The sequence below is a fragment of the Archocentrus centrarchus genome, chromosome 19 (assembly GCF_007364275.1).
Source record: "Archocentrus centrarchus isolate MPI-CPG fArcCen1 chromosome 19, fArcCen1, whole genome shotgun sequence".
NCBI classification, from domain to species: domain Eukaryota; kingdom Metazoa; phylum Chordata; class Actinopteri; order Cichliformes; family Cichlidae; genus Archocentrus; species Archocentrus centrarchus.
In genome coordinates this window covers 25,092,387-25,115,918 of record NC_044364.1, presented here as the reverse complement: position 1 = coordinate 25,115,918, position 23,532 = coordinate 25,092,387, and the positions used below count along the sequence as shown (strand labels likewise).

At 39.9% G+C, this 23,532-nt stretch overlaps 2 protein-coding genes across 2 annotated transcripts in view; both read right to left on the bottom strand.

Annotated features, from left to right (window-relative positions):
* Positions 1 to 10,514: 10,514 nt before the first annotated feature.
* ryr2a (ryanodine receptor 2a (cardiac)) overlaps positions 10,515 to 23,532 on the bottom strand; it is a 375,294-nt gene continuing 362,276 nt past the window's right edge. The window contains 4 exon segments of the mRNA XM_030754826.1: positions 10,515 to 11,705; positions 21,208 to 21,259; positions 21,800 to 21,900; positions 22,071 to 22,135. Of these exon segments, the coding sequence (XP_030610686.1) occupies positions 11,610 to 11,705; positions 21,208 to 21,259; positions 21,800 to 21,900; positions 22,071 to 22,135 (314 nt within the window). The 3' untranslated portion in view covers positions 10,515 to 11,609.
* ro60 (Ro60, Y RNA binding protein) lies at positions 13,047 to 15,305 on the bottom strand. Its single transcript, XM_030754824.1, is given in 7 exon segments — positions 13,047 to 13,342; positions 13,345 to 13,792; positions 13,794 to 13,927; positions 13,930 to 14,004; positions 14,006 to 14,168; positions 14,170 to 14,492; positions 14,494 to 15,305. Coding segments are annotated over 7 exon segments (1,551 nt in total). The 5' UTR covers positions 14,764 to 15,305; the 3' UTR covers positions 13,047 to 13,204.

Below are 23,532 nucleotides of genomic sequence, written 5' to 3'. Positions count from 1 at the left end.
GTATTTTGTTACACAAACTGAAAATTTAATGCAAATTTTAGGGCTGCAACAATTCCACCAGTGACTCAAATAATTCGATTATTAAAAATCCTTGACACAGATCTGTTGCTTCAGTGTTTTGTTTTAACGCTGCAGCTCAGGTGTCTCCATGTAAGGGAAACATTTCATCCACATTAGTGGCATTAAAGTTCTCTGTCACTGTGATGGATTTCTATCATTTGGAAAAACAACCCTTTAACACGAGTGGATCATCGCTGACAAGTTTTTCCACACCTCCACTGCTCTGTGCTGTGAGTGTGCATGTCTGTGTGTGCACACATGTTGTGCAGAGAATGTCAGCTGTTATTTTTTCTTTACTTCAGCTGTAGCCATCAGAACGGATCACTATAACCACAGTTTGCTACCAGGGGCTGCCATTAGCACTAGCGATCATTTCGAGGGGCTCCATCAAAATGTTTTTTATGCTTTAATCCCTGATTAGCTAAAATAGATAAAAAATAGACCTGCAGTAGAAACTTAATTTGGAGGATGCTTGTGAATAAAAAGCATTACAGCATTAAGCTCATGCAGCCCCCAGTTTTCCAACAATAACACAACAGCAGCTGTTTTACATGCAGCCTGTCTGCACACACACAGCAAGTGCAAAGAGGCGCAGCTGTTACTAAGATGGTGGAGCGAAGGGAAACATTGTTCTAGTGTCCAAAGCAGCAGCGCTTGTTCCTGTAACCACCTTAAAACCTTTACTGGGAAACAGCTGTAGGTCCTTCATCAACCACCTGATCAGCAACATGAAGAAAAGAGAACTTTGTAGCTGCTCCATCCACCGCTGTTTGTTTCACACAGAGAAAAATCTGCAGTACGGAAGTTAAAATATGTAGATGAATTGTTAATATAAACAATTATTTGTTATCCGATTACTTCATTAATTGCTGGAGTAATTGATAGAATACTCGATTACTAAAATAATCAACAGTTCCAGCCCTACTTGTACTCAGAAAGCCATAGTCAAACATTAGTTTTCAGCACTAGTGGCACTATAAAAGGCCTTCAAGAAAAAAAACACAGTTCTCTGCGAGATGATGTCACTTTCTGTTGTTGCATTAAAATGTGATAGTTTATGCTTCCAACATGCTGGGTGATATTCGAATGTAGGAAATGCTTATAGCAGCTGATCATTAAAACATCTGAATTATGTTTTTGTTGTGTATGCTTTTTACATGATTACTGCAAACCCATTAGTGGAAGGAAATGGCACTCTGGGACACATTAAATGCATGATATATAAGTGTAACTTTTGGATTATATGCAAAAATGATCACTATAAATCTAATCAGGGCTGATTTAGAGTTCTACGTTGGTCCTACATACATAACCGAAAATCCTCTCTGACATGCATCTCGAGAAATTAACTACATGTCTACAAAGACTGTGATTACTGCCTAGGCTTCAGAGGTGCTTCCCAGTTGCATATGTAGGCCTCATCACTCAATTAACAAGTGGGAACGGCATTTAGCGGTTAGCATTAGCTTACTAATTACCATTATTATCAGAGCCGTGCTGAAAAAAATTTCTGGCTAGAACCCTGTAGTTAGCATGGCCACCAATGACAGCAGATAAGTTGTTTCTCTGCCATTAGTACATTGAGCAGCCACGAGGAGTGATTGACAGTGCTAAGACCCTCCTCCTGGCTCTGACTGGTTGTTTTTGACCAGGAGAGGTGCATTTCTACAGATGGCAATAGTAGTTCAGGGAGGAGTATTTTGAAATATTAACTGTCTCATACTGTCGCGACATATGGTGACAGTTTTAACAAATATGAAAAAAAACAGATTTTTTAAAATAAAAGTTACATACTGCATCTTTAATCTATATTAGAAAGAAATTTGTGGCTTTAGTTCTTACTGTCGATGTTTGACATTTATTCAGTTTCACACATTTAGCCATGTGATTTTGAAATAGCACCCATTTTTACAAAGATTGTTGTTGGTTTAAAAACAACATGACTTTATGTATTGTTTATGGAAGGCAGAGAAAAGAACAGACCATTGTGATGAACTCTGAATAATTATTTTACATTCTGTGATTTATGATGGAAGTCACCCAGGAGTATTAAATAAAGATGGTTAAAGTTATTTCAGCTCTGAGTGTTCAATATCTAGGTGTTTTTATGGGAATGTGGATCTTTCAAATCAATTTGAGAAATGATTTTGATCATGTTTCACATTTTATTGTGTCATGTAGCGTGGGGTACTGGTCTTGGTCTTGACTTAGTCTCGCCCTCTCTCGGTCTTGGTCTCGACTTGGTCTTGGACCCTTAAAGTCTTGGTCTTGTCTTGGTCATGGGTTTGGTGGTCTTGACTACAACACTGCATAAGAGTCACTTCATTTGAATGTTAGTTGCAATTTATTCAGAGACCTTTAAATAGAAGTCACTCCACAGGCCATTGCAGGCATCTGAGAGACTTATTTTAGGTTCTTGAAGTCATTTTATCTCTTATCCAAATGCTTCTTCAGTTCTAAAGCTGATGAGGGTTCCACGTATATAATATACTTTGTCTACTAATAAATGTAGCTAATGAAACATTCTAAGTTTTGTCTCCTTTACCATGAACAGCTGCAACAATCATTTACTTGACAGAAACAGCAATGTCCATGCTTTTTGAGGGGCCATCTCAAACCTGCATGCCCACATTAGTCAGATTATGTTTTGGCTTGCTGCCTGCTTGCATGATCCCACAGCATTTTCCGTTTAACAGTCTCTCAACTGTCACTCCAGTGTGCATGGCATATAATATAGTAGTGAGTGGCACCTTAAAGTACCCACAGGGCTACCGTCGCTACTGTAAACTAAATGGTCCAATGACTGTGAATGCGTTGTGTTGAAGAGCGCAGGCTTTCCAGCTTTGACTACTGTTGTTTCTGTGCTACGATGAATTCTGAATACAGATTAAAACTCTTCAAATAAACCTCTGCAAATGATAAAAGCATATTCACATTCTAACAATTTTTAAAATTAAAGAAAGGTTGAAAATTACAATACAGTAGGTTAAAACACTGATCAAGTAACTGCTTTTTAAGAATAAGTTTTGGACACTTTAAGAGCCTGTGCAATATAGCCTATTAATAAAGATTCATTTCAGTTCAATTTATTTTTATTTATATAGCACCAATTCACAACAGTTGACTCAAAGCAGTTTAATATTAGAGGATACAGACCGTACAATATTAGAAATAAACAGCCCGCTATGAGGAAGTACTTGGTGACAGTGGGAAGGAAAAACTCCCTTTTAACAAGAAGAAACAACCAGCAGAACTGGGCTCAGGAAGGGGCACCCATCTGTACTTTACTTGAGTATTTATTTTTCTGACTACTTTTTACTTTTACTCCCTACATTTTTACACAAATATCTGTACTTTCTACTTCTTACACTTTTCAAAACAGGTTTTAGGTTTAATGCGTCTGAGAAAAGTGTTTATTTCCAGTCACTGCGCCATCAAGCATCAAATGATCTGGGCCTAAATGAAGGAACAATAAAACATAAGAGACAATCACAGTGGAGTATCCTCCATCTCAGGGCTTATTGCATACAGATTTATGTATCATTTCTAGTGCTATAATCAGGGGTTACAGTGGGCTGGACCAAGGGCAGATGTCCATAAATTGTCCTCGCTGTAATTCCAGGATCTTAGCTAGCACTACAGAAGAGGAGCAAGAATAAAGGGAGAAATGTGTGGCAGGTAATTTTTAATCCAACATTTATAAATCCTCAACAAATATCAGCAAACACACAAAGTCTCTGCAGTTTGTTACACTGTGTGTCTGCTAGCTAAAAGAAGAGCTGCTGTATTTCCAGGGAGTGAAAAGAATGAGCGATAATTATAATTACCGTATTTTTCGGACTATAAGCCGCTACTTTTTTCCCACGTTTTGAACCATGCGGCTTATAGCCCGGTGCGGCGTTTCTGTGGATTTTTCTTTAACCACCAGGGGGCTCTTTAGCAGGATATGAATCATGGGACGTCAAAGTTGGAAATCAAAGAAGAAAGCGCCAACAAGTGCTAGCAGCAGGCACAAAAGAGATTTTTTTCAAACTCCCTCATCATGGAAACCACAAAAAGAACTTCCTATGATGCCGCTTTTAAGTTGAGGGCTATCGACCTGGCACTACAGGAGGGAAATAGAGCCGCTGCACGTAAGCTCGGCGTGAACGAATCAATGGTGAATTGACTTGTTATAACTCAAATTTGGGGTTGTCTGTCCCCCTCTGCTGAGTGCCGAGTAATTGTGGAAAACCGAGAGCGGCGGAGATACCAGCGGCTTATAGCCCGGTGCGGCTTATATATGTACGTTTCCAGTTTTTTCCAAAAAATTTGTAGGTGCGGCTTATAGTATGGTGCGCTCTATAGTCCGGAAAATACGGTATATGAATTTTGGCTTCTTTTTTTTCTGTTTTTTTGTGTTGTTCCAATACACACAAAGAAATAAACATGTAAAAAGAAGTGTAATTGCAATAATTTTCTAGGGGATTTTCTGTAAAAATTTCAGGGGTCCCAATGTTTTTGGTCATGACTGTATACAGTGAAACACTGCCATAGTCCGAGTGACATGACAGTGCTGAATATAGACAAACAAAAATAAAAACGAAAAGCACAGCACTGTAGGACACAGATTCAGTCTGCACCATCATGTCTCTGTGTGGAGTCTGGCCAGAGGACCTCATCCACATCACATGCAATGTGCTCCCTTGCCAAGTCCAGCCTTGACATGGACTCTACAGTAACGTCACCACATGCATGTTCCATTGCCTCCAAAAGATTTTCCCTGGTGTAAGTCTGTCAGACAAACACCTTCCATGAGTAAAACTCCTCTATTTGACTGAGCAAGGGGCTGTAAGGTGGAAGGAACACGTTCATGTAGCACTGGTTGTTTACAAACCGCTCAGGTATTTGGATGACATGGTAAAAGTTCACATGACGTATACAGGAGGCACTCCTTGCTAATCCAGCTGTTCACATGCAGCCATGTGATCCTGTAGACCACCCAGAAATGTGAAATATCCAGTGTTGTATGACCCCATGAGAGTGGAGGACCCCCCAGTTACCAATGGTTGCACAGAGGGTGGCATTGCCACCCCGCTGACCAAGGACTTCCACAATGGCACGGTGACCTATGGTCCTGCTCCTCCACCTCCTTTTTGCCAGATTGAACCCTGCCTTGTCCATGTAGATATATTCATGGGGCCCTTCCATGGCATCCAGTTCAAACACTCTCTGGAAAATAGTGATTTGGGCTAAAAGGTAGTTTACTGTAAGTGATACGGAAGGACAGACACCTGGAACAGTGTGTGGGTACAGCATGTACATTCCTGATGTATGTGGGTTACAATATGGTTTACAGTACTGGAGAAGTAGCAACTACTGGCCCACACTGACAGTGGGACAGTGAGCATAGGATTGCACTGGACGCATCAGTCCTGGGTGTATGTGTGCGTGTAGGCTACACTTACTTAGACTTACACTTACTGGTATCATAGATCTATGACCATTGCAGAGTTGCCCTCAAAAGGTACACCTATTTCATGCTGAGTCTGTTGAAGAATCTGGTCAATGGTTGACAGCGACACACTGGAGACTCCATCAAAGTTGTCATTGTCTGCAATTACTCTCTGCTGGATCTCATGGAGATGGATGACTTTGTACTGTAGGACCATGTCAAGGATAAGTGCTTCCTGTTGTGCGAAAAGGGCACTCCCGCCAACTGCATGTGGTCATCATTCAATTCTGGGAAAGGGGGAGTGCAGTTGCAAATGTGTATTGCCAGTGGACATTGCATTGTAATGAACATCACAGCACTTGCAGTGTGGCATACTGTATGTCAAAAGTTGTACAGCATGGAACAGTTACTTGTTCTCTTCCCTGAATATTCTGGCCACAGAGAATCTGCTCAGATTGGGTTGGACCCTTAGTCTTGCTTCCCTCATTGTCATCTCGTGGAGGAGGACATGGTATACAATGGTTGCCCGTATCTAAACGGTGATGACTGCTATTAGTCATCCTCATCCTTGTCCCCTTCCTCCTTGTCCATGACCTCTCACATGCACTCTTCCTCGTCTGCCTCTCTGTATGTCTCTGTCCATTTTAGATGCACACATGCCACCTGCACTCTGACCTGACTTTTATGCCCATTTGGTCTTGATCACATCATTGGACACGTGTGTTCAATTGTGAATTGCTGTGTGTAACAGATGACAGCTGTGTTGGAGTTGTGTTTTGCATTCTGCTGCTAGTGTTTACGGCTTTGCAACACAAGTGTGAAGTGTGTTTAGTGACTGAGAATGTGTTTGTGGTTTAGCAAGACAGAGCAAGAGCTGTGCTGGCTGTGTCTACAGTGTTTGCGGTTTGGCCAATAGAAGGTTTGATTTGTGATATACATTTAGACCACTGGCGATTTGGTTAAGGGAATGGGGGTTTAGTGTTTTAGCAATTCAGCAATACTCTATCTATAGCCAGTATATTTTTATGAAAAGTAACCAGAAAACAGGAACTTAAAACATAATTTAAGAACATTCTACAATTAACAAGTTAATAAATAAAGATTTATTTTCAAAATCATGCAAATCTATCATTGTTCATAGATCCATTTCTTCTTTACACATTTGTCTCTTAGAACTTGCAGTAGTCTACTTATAAATTCTACATGAAGTACTTTAGACTGTGGCAAACGAAACATGGCTCCCTTCATGGTACATAAGGAAGTATCTATTTTTACATGAGCAAAATACCACTGAGTATTGGCCATGTTCAGTCTGAAGTGGTATTGCAACAGTAAAAAATAAAAAGGAGGCATGGCATCAGCATGGTATAATGAACACACAATATTCATGACATTTACACTGGCTGGTTGCAGCTGTAACATTGTAACATGTCATCAGTGCTAAATTTAAATTGCACATGCACCAGCAATCACTTAAAGGTGCAAACAGTAAACATGGCTTTTTAGTAGTCTCTAGTGGCAGTTTAAACACAACAACAACAAAATAAATAAATTGTGTATTCTTTAGCAAATTATAGATTAAACTTAATTCATAGGCTTCTTTACATGTTTAACAAATATTAGGCTGCCAGCTTGTGTGATAAACTGCATCATACTCTAAGCTACCTTATTAAACACTGTGTCAAGTAGCAGCTTGCAGTTGTAAAACAAAGTAAACTGTTTAGAAAATTTCCAAAACAGAACCATATTTGTATGTTTAGAAATAGATGTGGGACTGGTAATGTTCAACAAAAGTAAGAGCCAGTAAAATATTAACTGCTACTTATTGCACCTTTAAGATCAAGTGAAATTAATTTAACATAACCTTACTATATTTCTTTACTATTATCTGAAAATAAAGGATAACTGAATAAATACATAATTTTTAATTACCTCTGAGACAAGGCTATGCAAGATTTTATTTGTTCTGCCTCTTTCTTTGAGATAATTCATTTCTTAAGCAAAACTTTTATTCATAGTATATTAAAACAGAGATAGCTAAGTGAGAGAAAAGCAGGACCTACTGTCTTTAAAAAAATACAGTTGTGGCAAAATTACTTTAGGGTTACAACCGATCCCACAACACTTAAATGCAGAAATCATTCATTTAAAAAAACTGAAATAATCCTATTGAACAATTTATGGGTGGCATAGATCTAGCGTATTTGTTATACTTACTCATTATTTCCCATTAACATGCAACACTTGTTTTCTGGGTTTTTTTTTTGGTTTGTTTTTTTTTGTTTTTTCTTGGAGTGGGGGTTGTCTTTACAAGAAAAGTAACTGTTTGCTATAATATATAAGAACATCACAAAAATGCCTAAAATAAATTCTTCCTTTTTTGACAAGGAAGTTGTGAAATGTGTTCTATGGAATGTTGATTGCGTTCAGTGTCATGCTTTGAGAGGTGTAACTATCACAAAGAAACTGAAGATAGAAGTGACATGGCTTCTGGTTTCTGTCTCTTGATGTTGACTTCTCCATTGCAGGAGACAGAATGTATACAGCATATGTCTGTGCCAGGGTGTGTTTTGAACCAAAAAGAAGACATAGGTAGATCTTTACACTTGACTGTATAGCAGTATCAGAAATGATAAAAACTATTTATGCTGCATCAGCCACATGACTGACAAGAACCTGTTGCATACACTCAACCTTACAGGTTATTACATCCACCAAACAACATCTAATGTATTCTGATGAGACGTGTCTGCAGGAAATCCTATTGTAAACTATTGTCATAGAAATATTTTGATATTTTCCCCAGTTTGTTTATTATAAAGATAGATGAAATAAAAACTATTTCATATCTATTACATCCACCAGTTTGCTTGCAACCCACTTAAAGGTGGGGCTAGGTTGCATTTTAGCCACATGCTAAACATGACATTACCTTTCAAATCAGGTTCCTTACATGCATCTTACCTCATAGTTTTTCTGTTTTGTTCTGTGTTTTTTGTTCCTGTTTTCTGTTTATCTGTCCAGGTGAATATGTCAATTAGGTAAATTTCCATATAATGGGGTAAATATGAACTTAATACTAACTGTACCCCTAATCCTAACCTTAAAGAACCTCGTGGCTAATTGATGGATGTTTAGTGGTTAAACTGCAGCCTTCAAGATGAACACAAAGCTGAATTATAACTTCTGTAAAACAGACAACCTTATACATTTTTCAAAGGAAGGATTTATTGAAGGGCTGTTGTACTAAATAAAACAATGTTAACATGTGACTAAAATGCAACCTAACCCTAAGTGGCTAATTAAGGTCAACTGTGATGCCATGGAAAGTTTTAATAACTGAAACACCCCAATTTGCACTGCACAGCACTACTGAAATCTAAAGTCATTCCAAATGCGGACATTTCTCCTCTGGTCAGCCAAAGAACCACTAAGCTGTGCCATTCATGATGTCTAAAGTCCTTTGTCTTTTCTTCTACTTCTATAGCATATTGCTTTGTCTTACTCTCAGCTTCAGATGTTCACCTCAGTCTATATACTGCATTTCGGTGAAGCTTGTCTCTTTGTCAAGCTTTCATAGCTCCTCCCCAGCTTGGTAAGGCACTGTAACCGCTTGTCTCCCCTTTATGCCTCCTTACTGCTGCCTTTGTTGTGCTATTCCATGCAATGGAAGAAAGAAACACATTTTATTGTTCCAAGCATGCATTAACCATGTCTACAGCCATGAGTTTTGAAAACCAAAAAAATTACTTTTGTTTGACTTTTCAGGTTGTTTTTTTCCTTTTTCGGGCTGCTTTGGTATTGCCTTTCAGAAAACCACAAACTTCAATTAACAAATGTTACTAAGGTATTTAAAAAAACAAAACAAACAAAAACTGAAGCTCTATCATTGGCACACAGACCTTGTTATAATCCTTAGACAACAAAATATTGAAGATTTGGACACAACACACATGCTAAATGTTAAACTCTTCTTAGAAAGGACCATTTGCCAGGATGGTGGTATTACATGTTATCTGGTCACTGACATTTAAAAGAGCAGATGATCAATCTGACCAGCAATATGAACCAGCATTCTGAAGAAATGGATATCTCTGAGACCCTGTTAATACTGGTGACAAACATTAGAAAAAACTATAAAAAAAAAAACAAAACATAAAAACTATTACCAAAAACAGTAATGGATTCAACCATTACAGAAGCCATTTTGGGGATGTGTATTTATTGAAGCAGATTAGAAAGCTTCCATGTTGCTCAGCTCAACTGGAACAAAATGGACTTGATGGACACATAAGCAATGTGAACACATAATTAAGGGACCCTTCACACACAGTGCTGGCATGGCACAGGGTGTGGACACAGCGTGATCATCTGTAAACTTTTTATTTTATTTTATTTTATTTTGCCTCTGTACATCACCACAGTGGATTTTTAATGAAATAATCAAGATGTGTAAATTTTTACCTTACTGGGTTAGGTTAATTGGCTACTCTAAATTGTCCATAGGTGTGAATGAGAGCATGAATGTGAGTGTGAAAGGTTGTTTGCCGCTCTGTGTTGGCCCTGCAACAGGCTGGCAACCTGTTCAGGGTGTACCCTGCCTCTCGCCCTATGTCAGCTGGAATAGGCTCCAGCCCCCCCGTGACCCTGAACAGGATGAGCGGAAGCGAATGGATGGATGGATATTTTGTTTGTTTGTTGTTTTTCTTTTATGTATGGCCTTTTTATTTTTTGGTTGCCTGTAAAGCACTTTGGTCCACTCAGGTTATTTAAATGTGCTATATAAATAAATTTGACATTGACACTGACATTATCAATTTGCACTGTGAAATGCCATCCAATCAATTTTGCAGCATTTCAATAATCTGAGTAGAATATGGCCCTGTACATATCAGAATACATCCTGGTATTTCTACTCTGTTCCACTGGAACCTCTGCATGCCCATGCCAGGCCTGAAGGTAGCTGCAGTAAAGGCCTGACAGAGCATCTCGGGGGGGGGGGGGGGGGGGGGGGGGGGGGGACAGCATTTGGTGATGTCCATGGGTTCTAAACTAACACTCACTGACTACAAAGGATTGTCCTCCAATATCAAAAACAATCCTTTGATTTAGAAATTGTATTACATTGTCTAACTACTTTTGAAAATGGGGGAATATTTATAAAAATGGTTATAATGCAATACTTTTGTTAAACCCCCTGAAGTAAAGCTGAAAGTCTGCTCTTTAATTATATCTTGATTGTTTGATTTAAAATCAACTGTGGTGGTACCCTTATGAAAATCCACTATGGTTAACTATGGTATTACCATGGTAAAACCATGGTTACTACATAAAAACCAAAGTTGCAAAAAATGTGTCATTATCCAAATACTTATGGATCTAACTGCAGTTCACCCCAGCACAGCAGCTCTGTTTGTGAAGAATGTTCCTCATTGCACAAGGGGCTCATTAATTCAGCTCTGTCATTGTTCTGAAGGCTGTACTGTGGTACTGTGTTGGATGTGCATCTTCAGTCTCCCCATACCCGAAATCACCTCAGCACCACTTTCAGTATATAAAGCCTCCCTAAGTGCTGGCTTGCTGCAGAGATGTTGCCGGATTAGGGTGTCAAGTGGGATTACTGTATCCACCTCCTGTACCTACATGCAGCATGCATTATACACATGAAAAGTCATAAACATGGTCATATTAAAAGTAAAATAATCTTTAGGTTTCTTTTTTTTTTTTTTAACCTTCAATACACCACGCCTTTGTATTTTTTGCATCTTACTGTGAGTATAGAATAAGATGAAGCAAATAAGTCATCAGAGTCAAAAAGTTTAGACGTGCCACTTGTAATGTATTGTACATCATATAATCTGATGTTTTCTATGTACAAAGTCTCCAAAGCCTTCCGAATAGAGTGTGCTGGAGGTTTGGGGGGAGGACTGACTGTCTGGATGACAACGGCTCAGTGTGCAGCCTGCTGAAGAGCCTGGTCACTTGAGCAGAGATGAAGCATAGAGAGGAACCCATGATTTGGTAGAATACAGCTTCCTCAGAAAAGTAAGAAAGGTTTGAGGGACAAGCAGAGACCAGATGGCTGCAGTGGGACTTTAAGAGTTAACACGTTGACTCAGTTGAGCTGATCCTCATACTGTTTCCGGAAACAGTCGCCGGCAGGGAAAAACTCCCAGCAACGCTCCTGGTACATCTTCCATACGTAAGACTCCTTAAAGAAAGACAGAAGGAGGTAAAGAGGGTTTGCTTCGTGTGTTACATTTAAAGTCTAATCATTACATTAACTTTGTTTACTACAGAAATTAGCAACAGCAGTGCAAGCTTCAGATACCTGCTAAAGCAACTGCCTCAATATGTTTCAGTGTTCAAACCTGAACCCCACATATCCACATAGCACCTTGATGTAACTGTTGTGATTTGGCACTATACAAATAAAATTGAATTGAATATTCAAATGTTCAGTGTTAAGCTGAACCCCAGGAATACACATGGTCTTTGTTTGTGAAAATCCAATTTCACATGTCTCCCAGACAAGTTTCTTTTCTGTTTCTGTGCCTTTCTGCCCTCCTCATCTGCTCTGCAGTTTGGCATGGCTTTCATCAAATGACCCCAGGGCTATTTTGAGCTGCATGGCTTGGACAGCTGCTTTTGTAACAGTTTTGAAACATTCCACAGTGCATCTGGTGGAATCACAATTTTTTCCTTAAGTAGGTGTGATTAGCTTGAGAAAGCAACACATGCACTGAAGTGAATTCATGTTTTTTTTTTTTTTTTTTTTTACCCAAATTTGAGCTGGCACACTGTAATTCTCTGAGAAGTCATAAATTAACCAAGTGTAACATTCAACCACTAAAACAAAATTTTCTGTTCAAGAATGCAAATAAATAACTGTAATGCATCTTCTTTTTTTGTAAAACAGTGCATTTGAAAATTTATAGATAACAAAAATAAAGATATTTTAGTATTAAAGATATTTCAGTTAAAGAGCTTGTGCATACTGGTGTAAATATAACTTTACTGGTAATTGAGTAATTACCAGTGCTGTTGTTTAGAGTAGCTGTGGCATAAACCCTACGTTGGGTGGTCTAATACAGGGAATGTCAACTGGCGGCCTGTGGTCCGCATCCAGCACGCCAGAGCTTTCCATCCGGCCCCCAAATATTACTGAAATCAAAACTAGCCAAGTGAAAAGTTCAGATGCAAAAGTTCAGACCCGTGCAGGGTCCATGCATAGCCCATGCATGGACCCTGCATGGGCCTCATGTAAGTCAACCATCTGCATATATATATATATAATATATATATATAATATATATATATATATATAATATATAATATATATAATATATATATATAATATATATATATATATATATATAAATATATATATATATATATATATATATATATATATATATATATATATATATATATATATATATATAAATATATATATATATATATAAATATATAAATATATAAATATATATATATATATATATATATATATATATGCTATTACATTTCCAAAGTGTTGTCCAGGCCGCTAGACACTTTGTTGACTGACCAGTAAGTGAGAGAATACAAAAGAGAAACTGGAATTGTAATTGTCAGCATATTTTGGATTAGTGCTGTTTTGGGGCCCTCTACATGCTAAGTGAGCCTCGTTGGTCCACTTTTTACCTTCGTATTTGACACTCATGACATGATTCAGATCAGATCCTGGGCCAAGTTATGAATGACGCTAAAAGCTCTGAGGTCGAAGCCAGAGATGCTCAGTAAACCCCGGTCTTCTGTGTGTGCGATGGAGTTTCCAATTTTAGTCAGCCCACACATCACCAGCTTTGAATTGGCTCCTGATTCTTCTTCAGAAATTCCACCGGACTGGCAGTATCCATCCACAATGGGTTGTAGGTCACAATGATGCACACATCTACAGCTTTCAAATTCTCTGTGGCCCATGTGATGGGAAGGGTGCAGTCTATTCTCTTACTCTGTAACTTAACCAGTTCATTCGTAGCTTCTTTGAGAGTCATGTCAGCAGAAACAGAGAATGGAACCACAGTCCCTTCAGAGTAGACCAGCACATGTGCGTCTGCCTCCGTCCTTGCTAATATCATGGTAATAGCTGCAGCTTCAGCAGCAGTGCTGACTAATGTTCCTGGGACAATGCTGGTCAGTGACGTGCTCACATCTACTGCCACTACGACGCATTTACCTACAGGCTCCACATTCATAAAACTTTTGTACAAAGCAGAGTCCATTGCTTTGAGGATGCTGCTGTCTGCTTCCCATTTTGTAGTTTTCTGAAGCCAAGAGCATACTGAAAAGGTGGATCTTTGCCTTCTTTAGTGCTGTCTCACTTTGAATTCTATCACATACAAAATGTGTTTGTGAGCTTCCTGGTTCAAGAACTTTTTTAAATGTCAAATCAGTCTTCCCAACATCTTTAGCACCAAATGGAGAGGCATTTCCTTTAACAAAGCGCTCCGTATCTGGTTAGACTTCAGACCGAGCGGTCAGCAGCTGGTCCTTCTCCAGCTTGTGTTCCTCTATTAAAGTGATGACCTCCGTATCATCCCGACTGTGTTTAACCTTTTCCACCACTTCAAGGTATGAAAACACACTGACAACCTCTTCAGAGTTCTCTTTGTCTTCATAAGCAACCTGGACCATATTTGCCGATCAAGGCAATAGCATCTTTAGCTGGTTTAGTGTGGGAGAGTCAGAGCAGATCCTGGTGTGACCAGCCCTTCCTCTTTTTACATTTGGTCACTGCAGCAGCTAGACTCATGGCATCTTGCTCATTGTACCAGTCAGACAGTGCTCTTCTCAGGGCACGCCCCCATATCCCACATTTCATGTACTCTTTCAGTTCCTTCTTGAACTGAATAAAAGAAGACAGATGGGCAGGGTCGCGACAAACATCCTTCAGGGCTTTGAACGCTGCCTGTCTGGTGTTCAGCTCAGAGTGCTGAGAGCACAAAGCCAAGGCAAAAAATGTAGGGCCCCATTCTGACAGCCCGCCCATCCTGAGTGAACCTCTTTATCTCCTCTACCACCTCAGCACCTTGGCTCTCCTGCAGCATGGAAAGCAGGGTTCCAGCATTCTCCATTCTGATATGCTCATCCTCTCTGGTATTGTACCAGCCTCCCTTCGAGCCATAGCAGAGGAAGTGACATAGCTTAGCCTTGTCACTGATCTCCCATGAACCACCACCTGTTGAGCTCAGGGTGTGGTTGCTTGTGGTACTTCCGGATGTCTCCATTGAAATATTTGAGAAGGCCACCAAGTATGTGTACAGTGGTCAAGTGCTTTTATGTAGCTAGATGGAGAGAGCTTTTTTAGGACAAATTATAAGATGCTACAATGATATTTCTTCTCTATGCTGATGACCTTCAGTTATATTGTTCTTTCAGAATCTGAGTTTTATAAATTGTTCAGTTTAAGTAATTGCCTGACAGAAATCAAGCAATGGTTAAATGACAATTTCCTCCAGTTAAATACTGATAAAACAGAAACATTGATTATTGCTCCTGACCACATGATCTCAGAAATTAGGTGACATGTCAGCTTTTTAGGCCCTTCTGTGCAATCAAGCCTCAGAAATTTAGGTGTCATTTTTGACAGTTCAGTGTCCCTTGAGCATCACTCCAAACAGTGGTTTGGAATTGTTTTTATCATTTAAGGAATATTTCAAAACTCAGATTACTGGTGTCAAAGGCTGAGCTTGAGATGATTATTCATGCCTTTATCTCTTCTCATCTGGATTATTGTAATGTCTTTTTACTTGTTTTAACAAATCAGCTTTGGATTGTCTTCAGACTGTGCAGAATGCTGCAGTAGGACTTTTAACTGGCACCAACAGAAGGACTCATATCACTTCAGTTTTGTCTTCTCTTCTTTGGTTGCTAGTAAATTTTAGATTTCATTTTAAAATTTTAGTTTTAACTTTTAGGGCCTTACATGGCCAAGCCCCCAGTATATCTCTGACCCGTTGAAACCATATTCTTTGTCCCAAGCTCTTATATCATCAGGCCAAAGGTAACTGTTGGTCCCTTGTACTCGTTTCAAAACTCATGGGGATTGGACTTTTCGGGCTGTGGCATCAAGGTTATGGAATTCTCTTCCACTGTCTTTATGCTGTACAGACTCCACTGGCTCTTTTAAAAAGCAGCTGAAGACGTTTTTATATAGACAAGCTTTTAATTAACTTGTTATGCTGTATTCTATTGTTTTATATTGTTATACTTTTATTTCTTGTCTTTTGTTGTGAAGCCCTTTGTGATTTTTATCTGTGATAAGTGCTATATAAATACATTTTACTTACTTACTTACTTGTATTTAAGCCCTCAGTTTTCCGCAGTACTTGTCACGTCATCTTCAGTGCTGTATACTCATCTCTTCCAAGTCTGAAAAGGTCTCTGAGTTATTTGTGTTTGAACTTACCAAATTCTGATTTCAATTTTTGGGACACTACAATACATGAAGTGAATAGCCATGAGTCAAGTCTGAACCTTATGTTTTGAACTCCATAGTGGGAAAAGCTGTGTTTTGTGTTGAGGAGCCACTTCATTCTGAGACTATTTACATTCCTCATTCAGAGACTGTTTATGTTTCTCAGTCTGACACTGTTACTGTGTTTTGCAATTGTGTTCTCCAGTCAACTCAGCCAGAGACTGTTCATTGTGCACATGGGCAGGCCTCCTCAGAGCCTCCCCACAGACTGTGCACCCTGCATCCATTCCTTTTCCCAGGGTGAGGGCAGCTAAGGCCCACCCTGTCCCTGCACCTGTCCCTAGGGTGAGGGCGGCTGACCCTCTGCATCAACCCCAGTTGTCAGAGGACATGGCTGTGTGCCATGCTGAGCAACCTGTTCATCAGGGGAGACAGATGCATGCCATGCTGTGCAGCCCCGGTTCTCAGAAGAGGATCCTAGAAATTCTGAGGTACCTACATCCCCTGGGAATCCTGATCCACCTGAGCCTGTGAATCTGCAGCCAGTGAGTCCCACATCACCTGACCCAATGAGTCCAGAGCCAGTGGGCCCCAGTGGGCCCCAGTGGGCCCCGCGGGTTCATCTGTGCATGAACCCGTGCCTGAATCCAAGAGCCCAACACCGCCTGAACCAGAGGTGTCCCGTTGCCTCTGGCCCCCGGTGAGCCTCCTTCGCCACCAGCCTCCAAAGGGGTCCTTTCTCCTCCCAACCCCAGGAGCCTTCTCCATCACTGGCTTTGGCTAAGCCACCTGAGGTGTCCGATTTCTGATTGATGCTGTCCTCCAGAGAGTTTCCTTTGCCATCACAGGTCTACAACCAAGCCTCCTGTGGAGTTCTGTCTCAACACTACTGCCCCAATGTCACTTTCCATTTAACAGTACAGAGTTCAGTTCAATGATGGCTCTGACATAAAAGCTGTTTTTCAGTCTATTAGTTTTGGCCTTCATTATCCTGAAGTGTCTACTTGATGGCAGCAACTGAAATAAAGAATGTGCAGGGTGTGAGGGGTCCTGGAGGATGTTCTGTGCTCTCCTCTGGCAGCAAGCATTGTATAGTTCCTGGAGGTAGGACAGGGGACAGCCTACAGTGGATATAAAAAGTCTGCACATCCCTGTTCAAATGCCAGGTTTTCGTGATGTTAAAAAAAGTGACAGCAAGGCAGATAATTTCACAACTTTTTCCACCTTAAATGTGACCTATAACCTGTACAATGCAATTGAAAAACAAACTGAAATCTTTCAGCACGGTGAAGTAAAAATAAACAACTGAGATAATGTGGTTGCATAAGTGTGCACACCCTTCTATAACTGGGGATATGGCTGTGTTCAGATTTAACTAATTACATTCAAACTCATGTTAAATTGGAGTCAGCACACACCTGTCACCAATTAAAGTGCCTCTGATCAACCCCAAATAAAGTTCAGCTGTTCAAGTAGGCTTTTCCTGACATTTTTGTAGCTACATCTTCCAGCACAAGCCATGGTCTGCAGGCAGCTTCCAGAGCATCAGAGGGATTTCATTATTCAAAGATATCAGTCAGGTGAAGGTTACAAAAGAATTTCCAAGGAATTAAATATACCATGGAACACAGTGAAGACCATCATCATCAACAGTGACATTACCAAGAACAGGACGTCTGTCCAAAATTAATGATAAGATAAAAAGAAAACTGGTCAGGGAGGCTGCCAAGAGGCCAACAGCAGCACTGAAGGAACTGCAGGAATTTCTGGCAAGTACTGGCTGTGCAGTACATGTGACAACAATCTCCCGTCTTCTTCATATGTCTGGGCTATGGGGTAGGGTGAAAAGATGTAAGCCTTATCTTACAAAGAACAACATCCAAGCTCGGCTTAATTTTGCAAAAAGACATCTGAAATCTCCCAAATGCATGTGGGAAAATCTGTTATGGTCTGATGAAACTAAAATTGAACTTTTTGGACATAATTCCAAAAGGTATATCTGGCACAAAAACAACACTGCTCATCACCAAAGGACACCATACCTACAGTGAAGCATGGTGGTGGCAGCATCATGCTGCTGTTTTTCTTCAGCTGGAACTGGGGCCTTAGTCAGGGTGGAACTGTTAATAATTACCTCCAAATACCAGTCAGTGTTGGCACAAAACCTTCGGCCTTCTGTTAGAAAGATGAAGAGGAACTTCATCTTTCAGCACAACAATGACCCAAAGCACACATCTAACAAAAGAATGGCTTCACTGGAAAAAAATTGAGGCTTTGGAATGGCCCAGCCAAAGTCAAGACCAGAATCCCATCGAACATCTGTGGGGTGATCTGAAGAGGGCTGTGCACAGGAGATGCCCCCACAATCTGTCAGATTTGGAGTGGTTTTGCAAAGAAGAGTGGGCAAATATTGCCACATCAAGATGTGTCACAGTGATAGGCTCCTACCCAAAAAGACTGAGTGCTGTAATAAAAGCCAAAGGTGCTGCAAGTATTAGTTCAGTATTTTGCATATCTATGCAACCAGGTTATTTTAAGTAAGAGATGATATGAGGCTGGACAAGCTTTTCAAAGCACTTCATAATAATTGGTGTAAGTGCTACTGGCCTGTAGTCATTCAATTCACTGATGGTGTTCTTCTTGGAAATGAGGACAATAACGGAGGACTTCAGGCAGGGAGGGACAGCAGCCTGACTCAGTGATGGTTAAAAATGCTGGTAAAGAATACCAGCCAGCTGAGCTGTGCAGATCTTCAGTACTTTCCTGGGGTTCAGTGTTTCCAGTACTGTATACGCCTCACCTATGTGCCTCCAGCCTGAGAACGTTGCTGCTGCCTGCTAATGGGTGTTGGATGGTTGTGTCTGGTTTTTGTACCTCGAAGCGGGTAAAAGAAGCTGTTCAGCTCCTCTGCCAGATTGATGATGTCGTCAACTGACAGGCTGTGTCTGTATTTTATTATATGCTGAACCTCCTGCCACCTACCTGAAGTAATGGATCTGGAAACAGGTCTCAATCCTCCTCTTATATGCAGCCTTGACCTCCTAGATGCCCCTCTACAGGCTGGCTCTGGCAGCACTGTAAAAGCGCTCCATCACCAGCTCTGAAGGCAATGTTCCTCTCTCTGAGCAAGATTTGCACCCGTTCATCCATGGCTTTCTATTTGGAAAAACCTGGATATTCTGTCCACAGTTACAGTGTCTGTGCAGAACTTGATATAGTACAAAACTGACCGAGGTGTACTGCTCAGCTATAATCGCTTCTGAATTTATCTTTACTTCTAGTGTTTGGTTCCTTTTCTATGATGGTAGTTCCCTTTTCAGTCCAGTCTAGCATCTTGTGTGAATTCTGTCTCTATCATGGTCCTGGGCCTTTTGGCCCAGGGTTTTGTGTTTTTTGTAGGGGTGGGACTCGATTAAAAAAATTAATTGAATTAATTAGAAGCTTTGTAATTAATAAATTGAAATTAATCACATTTTAATCACATTTCAATATTTACCATGAGAAATATTAATTTAAGTTTGGTTGATGAATGAATCAATATACATAAGCTTAAACATCAAAATTTTGTTTATTTTCCCACCAGTCTACTACCCAGACCAATGAAGGGCAGAAGTGCTCCTGTGATAAGCAAACTCCTGAAATTAAAGTTAAGCATCATAACTGGATAGTTTTATTCTACATTAATGTCTCACTTAATATAGTTAAAATTAATCATTCGCTCTGCTGTATTCCTTGATGTTGAAATGTGTTATGCTTGTTTTAACAGCTTATTTTGAATTAAAGAATTAAAATTAAACCACAAAAAGGAGATAAAGTTCGTTCTCCATTTAACCAGCTGCTTTCACACAGCTGTGCTTCACACTCACGGTTGCTAGGCGACATGAGCTACGCAGAGGTGAGGGCAGGTGATGCTGATATGAAGGCTAGCTGCTCACTTCCGGCCTTTGCGGTCTTCGTGGGCTGTGAAGGGGTTGGGGCCGGGTCCTTCGAAGGAGGCGGCCCCTGAATTTGGACATTGTGCGTCGATATAATCTGTATGCCTGGAACTCGTGCACTGAGAAACGTTCCACGGTGCAAAGTGTAATTAAAATGCGTTAAAATTTTTAATTCGTTATTTTCCCCGTAATTAATGAATCGAAATTGACGTGTTAAAGTCCCACCCCTAGTTTTTTGTAATTGAAGTCTATTATTGTTTAATTTCTCTAGTTGTTTCTAAGTTTGCTTACAGTTTAGATTCTTAGTTTGTTGTAGTTTTCTGAATTCTGTTATTAGTCATAGTTATTTGTATTTAATTCCAGTTTCTCTTGCTCTTGTCCTTCAAGCGTTCTTGTGTTCCAGTGTCTGTGTTATCTCTCCCGTTTCAAGTCTTCTGTGTTGTGTTTCACATGTCTTTGTTTTCCCTGTTGGTTGCTTCTAAGTCCAGCTCATGTGTCATAGTCTGGATGTCTTTGTTTTGTTTTTTTCCTCTGAACTTGCTTCCCTGTGTTGTGTCAAGCCTATGTGTATGATTCCATTGGTTACTTCCTGTTTTAGTTTGTCAGTCTCCTGAGTCTCTAGTCCTCTCCCTTGCCTGCTACACCAGTACATGACATTCTACTAAAAATCACAGTGAAGATAAAAACAAATTAAAAGTTTGTTTTGTTAAATGAGGCCCTTAATCAGGAATCAAATAAGCACTACAGGCCCTTAGTGCTGCTTGTATTTGATCGTATATACAGATATCCCCAGAGCTGTTTTTCAATGTTAGTTGACTGAGAATTCACTTTAACTGCCACTGTGAGGGAGGAGACAGATCTTGGATTTATGTGACCTCCTTTCAGATATGCACGCCAATCCACAAATTTGAAATCTGAACACAGCACATCCAGCTGGTCCCTTTTTTGCTGCAGATGTGTAAGTTCACAAAAAGTGAACTTTCCTTACTGTATTAGTAAATGACATATGACAGCTAATACAGTACAGTTAGTGGATGAAAGATACTACCTGTGGCAGACTCACACCTGTGTCATGCATCCTTCTCCATTTCCTTGACATAACCAGTGAATCTTTGCTGATATTGCAAACATTCATTTGAGATGCTATTAGAGGATCCAATAAGAAATTTTTGTGAAGCATACTGAGGCTTTAACAATGTCAGCAGCTATTAAACAATCAGTGAGAAACACTGAGAAAGTCTGAAGCTGAGCTATAGTGACCATATTAGATGATTACAGTCTTTTATATTTACTGAGAGAGATTGGAAAAGAGAGTTTACCTGGCCTGTGTGCTCTGTTTCATCTTTGTTGATGAGATACATCAGAAAGAATCTGAAACAAATACACAGACACACACACACACACACACACACACTTTTTTTTAGAAAACATAGACAATATTATATACACCAGTCACACACCAGCAGTGTCAGACATGCATGTTAGGTTAATTGGTGATTCTAAGTTGGCTATAGGTGTGAATGTGCATGTCAATAATTGTCTCTGTTTTAGTCTTGTGACAGACTAGTCAATCTAGTAAAAACATTTCAAAAGTCTGTTGACTGTACCCCAAAATAAAGTACTATGCAAAAGTCTTGAGCCACTGCTCATTTCTTTATAGTTTGTTTCCAAGGAGCCAAACTTTCTTGTCATTTTTTTAAAGTTAAAAAGTTATTTCTACAAGGACCGATGAAGGTGTTACTGATGAACCTAAAGACCAGTAAGAGCCCAGGAGCTGTTGATGTCCCAATCCAAATTATTACTTGAGGCAGACATAAGACTCCAGGCCCTGCTTATAACATAGTAGCTGGCACAATGTTAAAAGATACAAGAACACACATGGAAATATGCACACTCTCCAGATGTACTCACAAGTAGTTGGCCAAGTTGTGCTCCTGTAGAGTGTGCGTTTCAAAGCCATGTGGCACTGTGTCAAAGTAGTCATTCCCTATTCCACAGATAAAACATTTGGTCTGCAAGAGACAAACAACAGTCAAGTGATTGTCATTTACTGTTTACACAGCATTAACCTTCAACTGCAGCTCCCATGTGGATGCAAATATATCTTTATACATGTTTGTGTGAGTCTGCGTGTGTGTGTGTGTGTGTGTGTGTGAGTCTGCGTGTGTGTGTGTGTGTTTACCTCCATGTCTTCTTTCACTTGTTCCTGCTGATCCCTCAGCTCTCCAAAAGCATCGATGATCAACCCTAGAATTTCAAAGCAAGTCGAGGTTACCTATACTGGCCCACAATCAGGGTTCTAAATTAACTTTTTTGATCACCAGCCAATGTGGCTGGTAACTCTCTAAAGTTACCGGCCAATCAAAATTTCCACTAGCCAAATTTTATGCGGTAAAAATAAGAAAAATGAGTGCCACTGAATGCATTTGATAATTTTATTAACATTGTTAGCATGAAAAACACAACACATACCATAAAATATACACAGAAAGTGCAAACAGGTTTGGGATCAATCTATCTATCATCACCTGCCTCGTTCCTCTTCTCGCTCCTCTTCTCCCCCCCAGCTGCCCCAGTCTGTCCAAGTCCCAATCACCGCCGCATTTAGGTTAAAAGTTTTTACTAAGCTAACGTTAACTCCCTCCTCTTTCAGTGTGCTCTCTGTTTAGTTCTGGCCCCGTTTACTTCGCTTCTACCTTGAGTTGCTCTCTGTCTTGGTCTCTGAAGTCTGTTCAGTGTTGTTAGCGTTCATTTCCATGGTTTCTCGCGCTATTTTCACTACAAACTGCACGCAGCCAATGAGCGTATAATGTCATGACGTAGCGTTAAGGCATATAGTGTTCATGGGAAATGTAGGAAGTACTGCCAGGGGATAAATGACCGAGAACGGAGCCTTATGTGTCATGCATGTAATGCCTCTTGCATCACTGGCAAAATTAGCTAGTAAGTTTTTATTAACACCCGCCAAAATGATTTTTTACCAGCATTTGGTGGGTTGGCAGGTGTTAATTTAGAACCCTGCCCACAATCCAATGCAGGTCATATCCATATATTCATACATTACTATACTGAATACCACAAGGTATATGAAATCCACAAAACATCTGTTTTATCTGTTTATTCTTCTAAAGGAGTTTCTCATGCTATTCTGTTATATTCTTCTCATTACTTCCAAAGTAATTCTCACAATGTAACTTCAGTGTTTATGTCATTATTCAGAAGGACAAAACACTAAATGCAAAACAAACAGATATAAAATCCTGAATGATCAGGTTCCATCATATGTTAAGTAGTGTTGTAGTCAAGACCACCTAACCCGAGACCGAGACAAGACCAAGACCAGAGGGTATCGAGACCGAGACAAGACCAAGACTTTTAGGGTCCGAGACCAGTCAAGACCAAGACCGAGGGGGGGCGAGACCGAGACAAGACCAAGACCAGTGCCTGACACTACATGACACAATAAAATGTGAAACATGATCAAAATCACTTCTCAAATTGATCTGAAAGATCCGCATTCCCATAAAATCACCCTGATATTAAACACTCACAGCTCAAATAAATATAACCATCTTTATTTAATACTCCTGGGTGACTTCCATCATTTATCACAGAATGTAAAACAATTATTCATAGTTCATCAC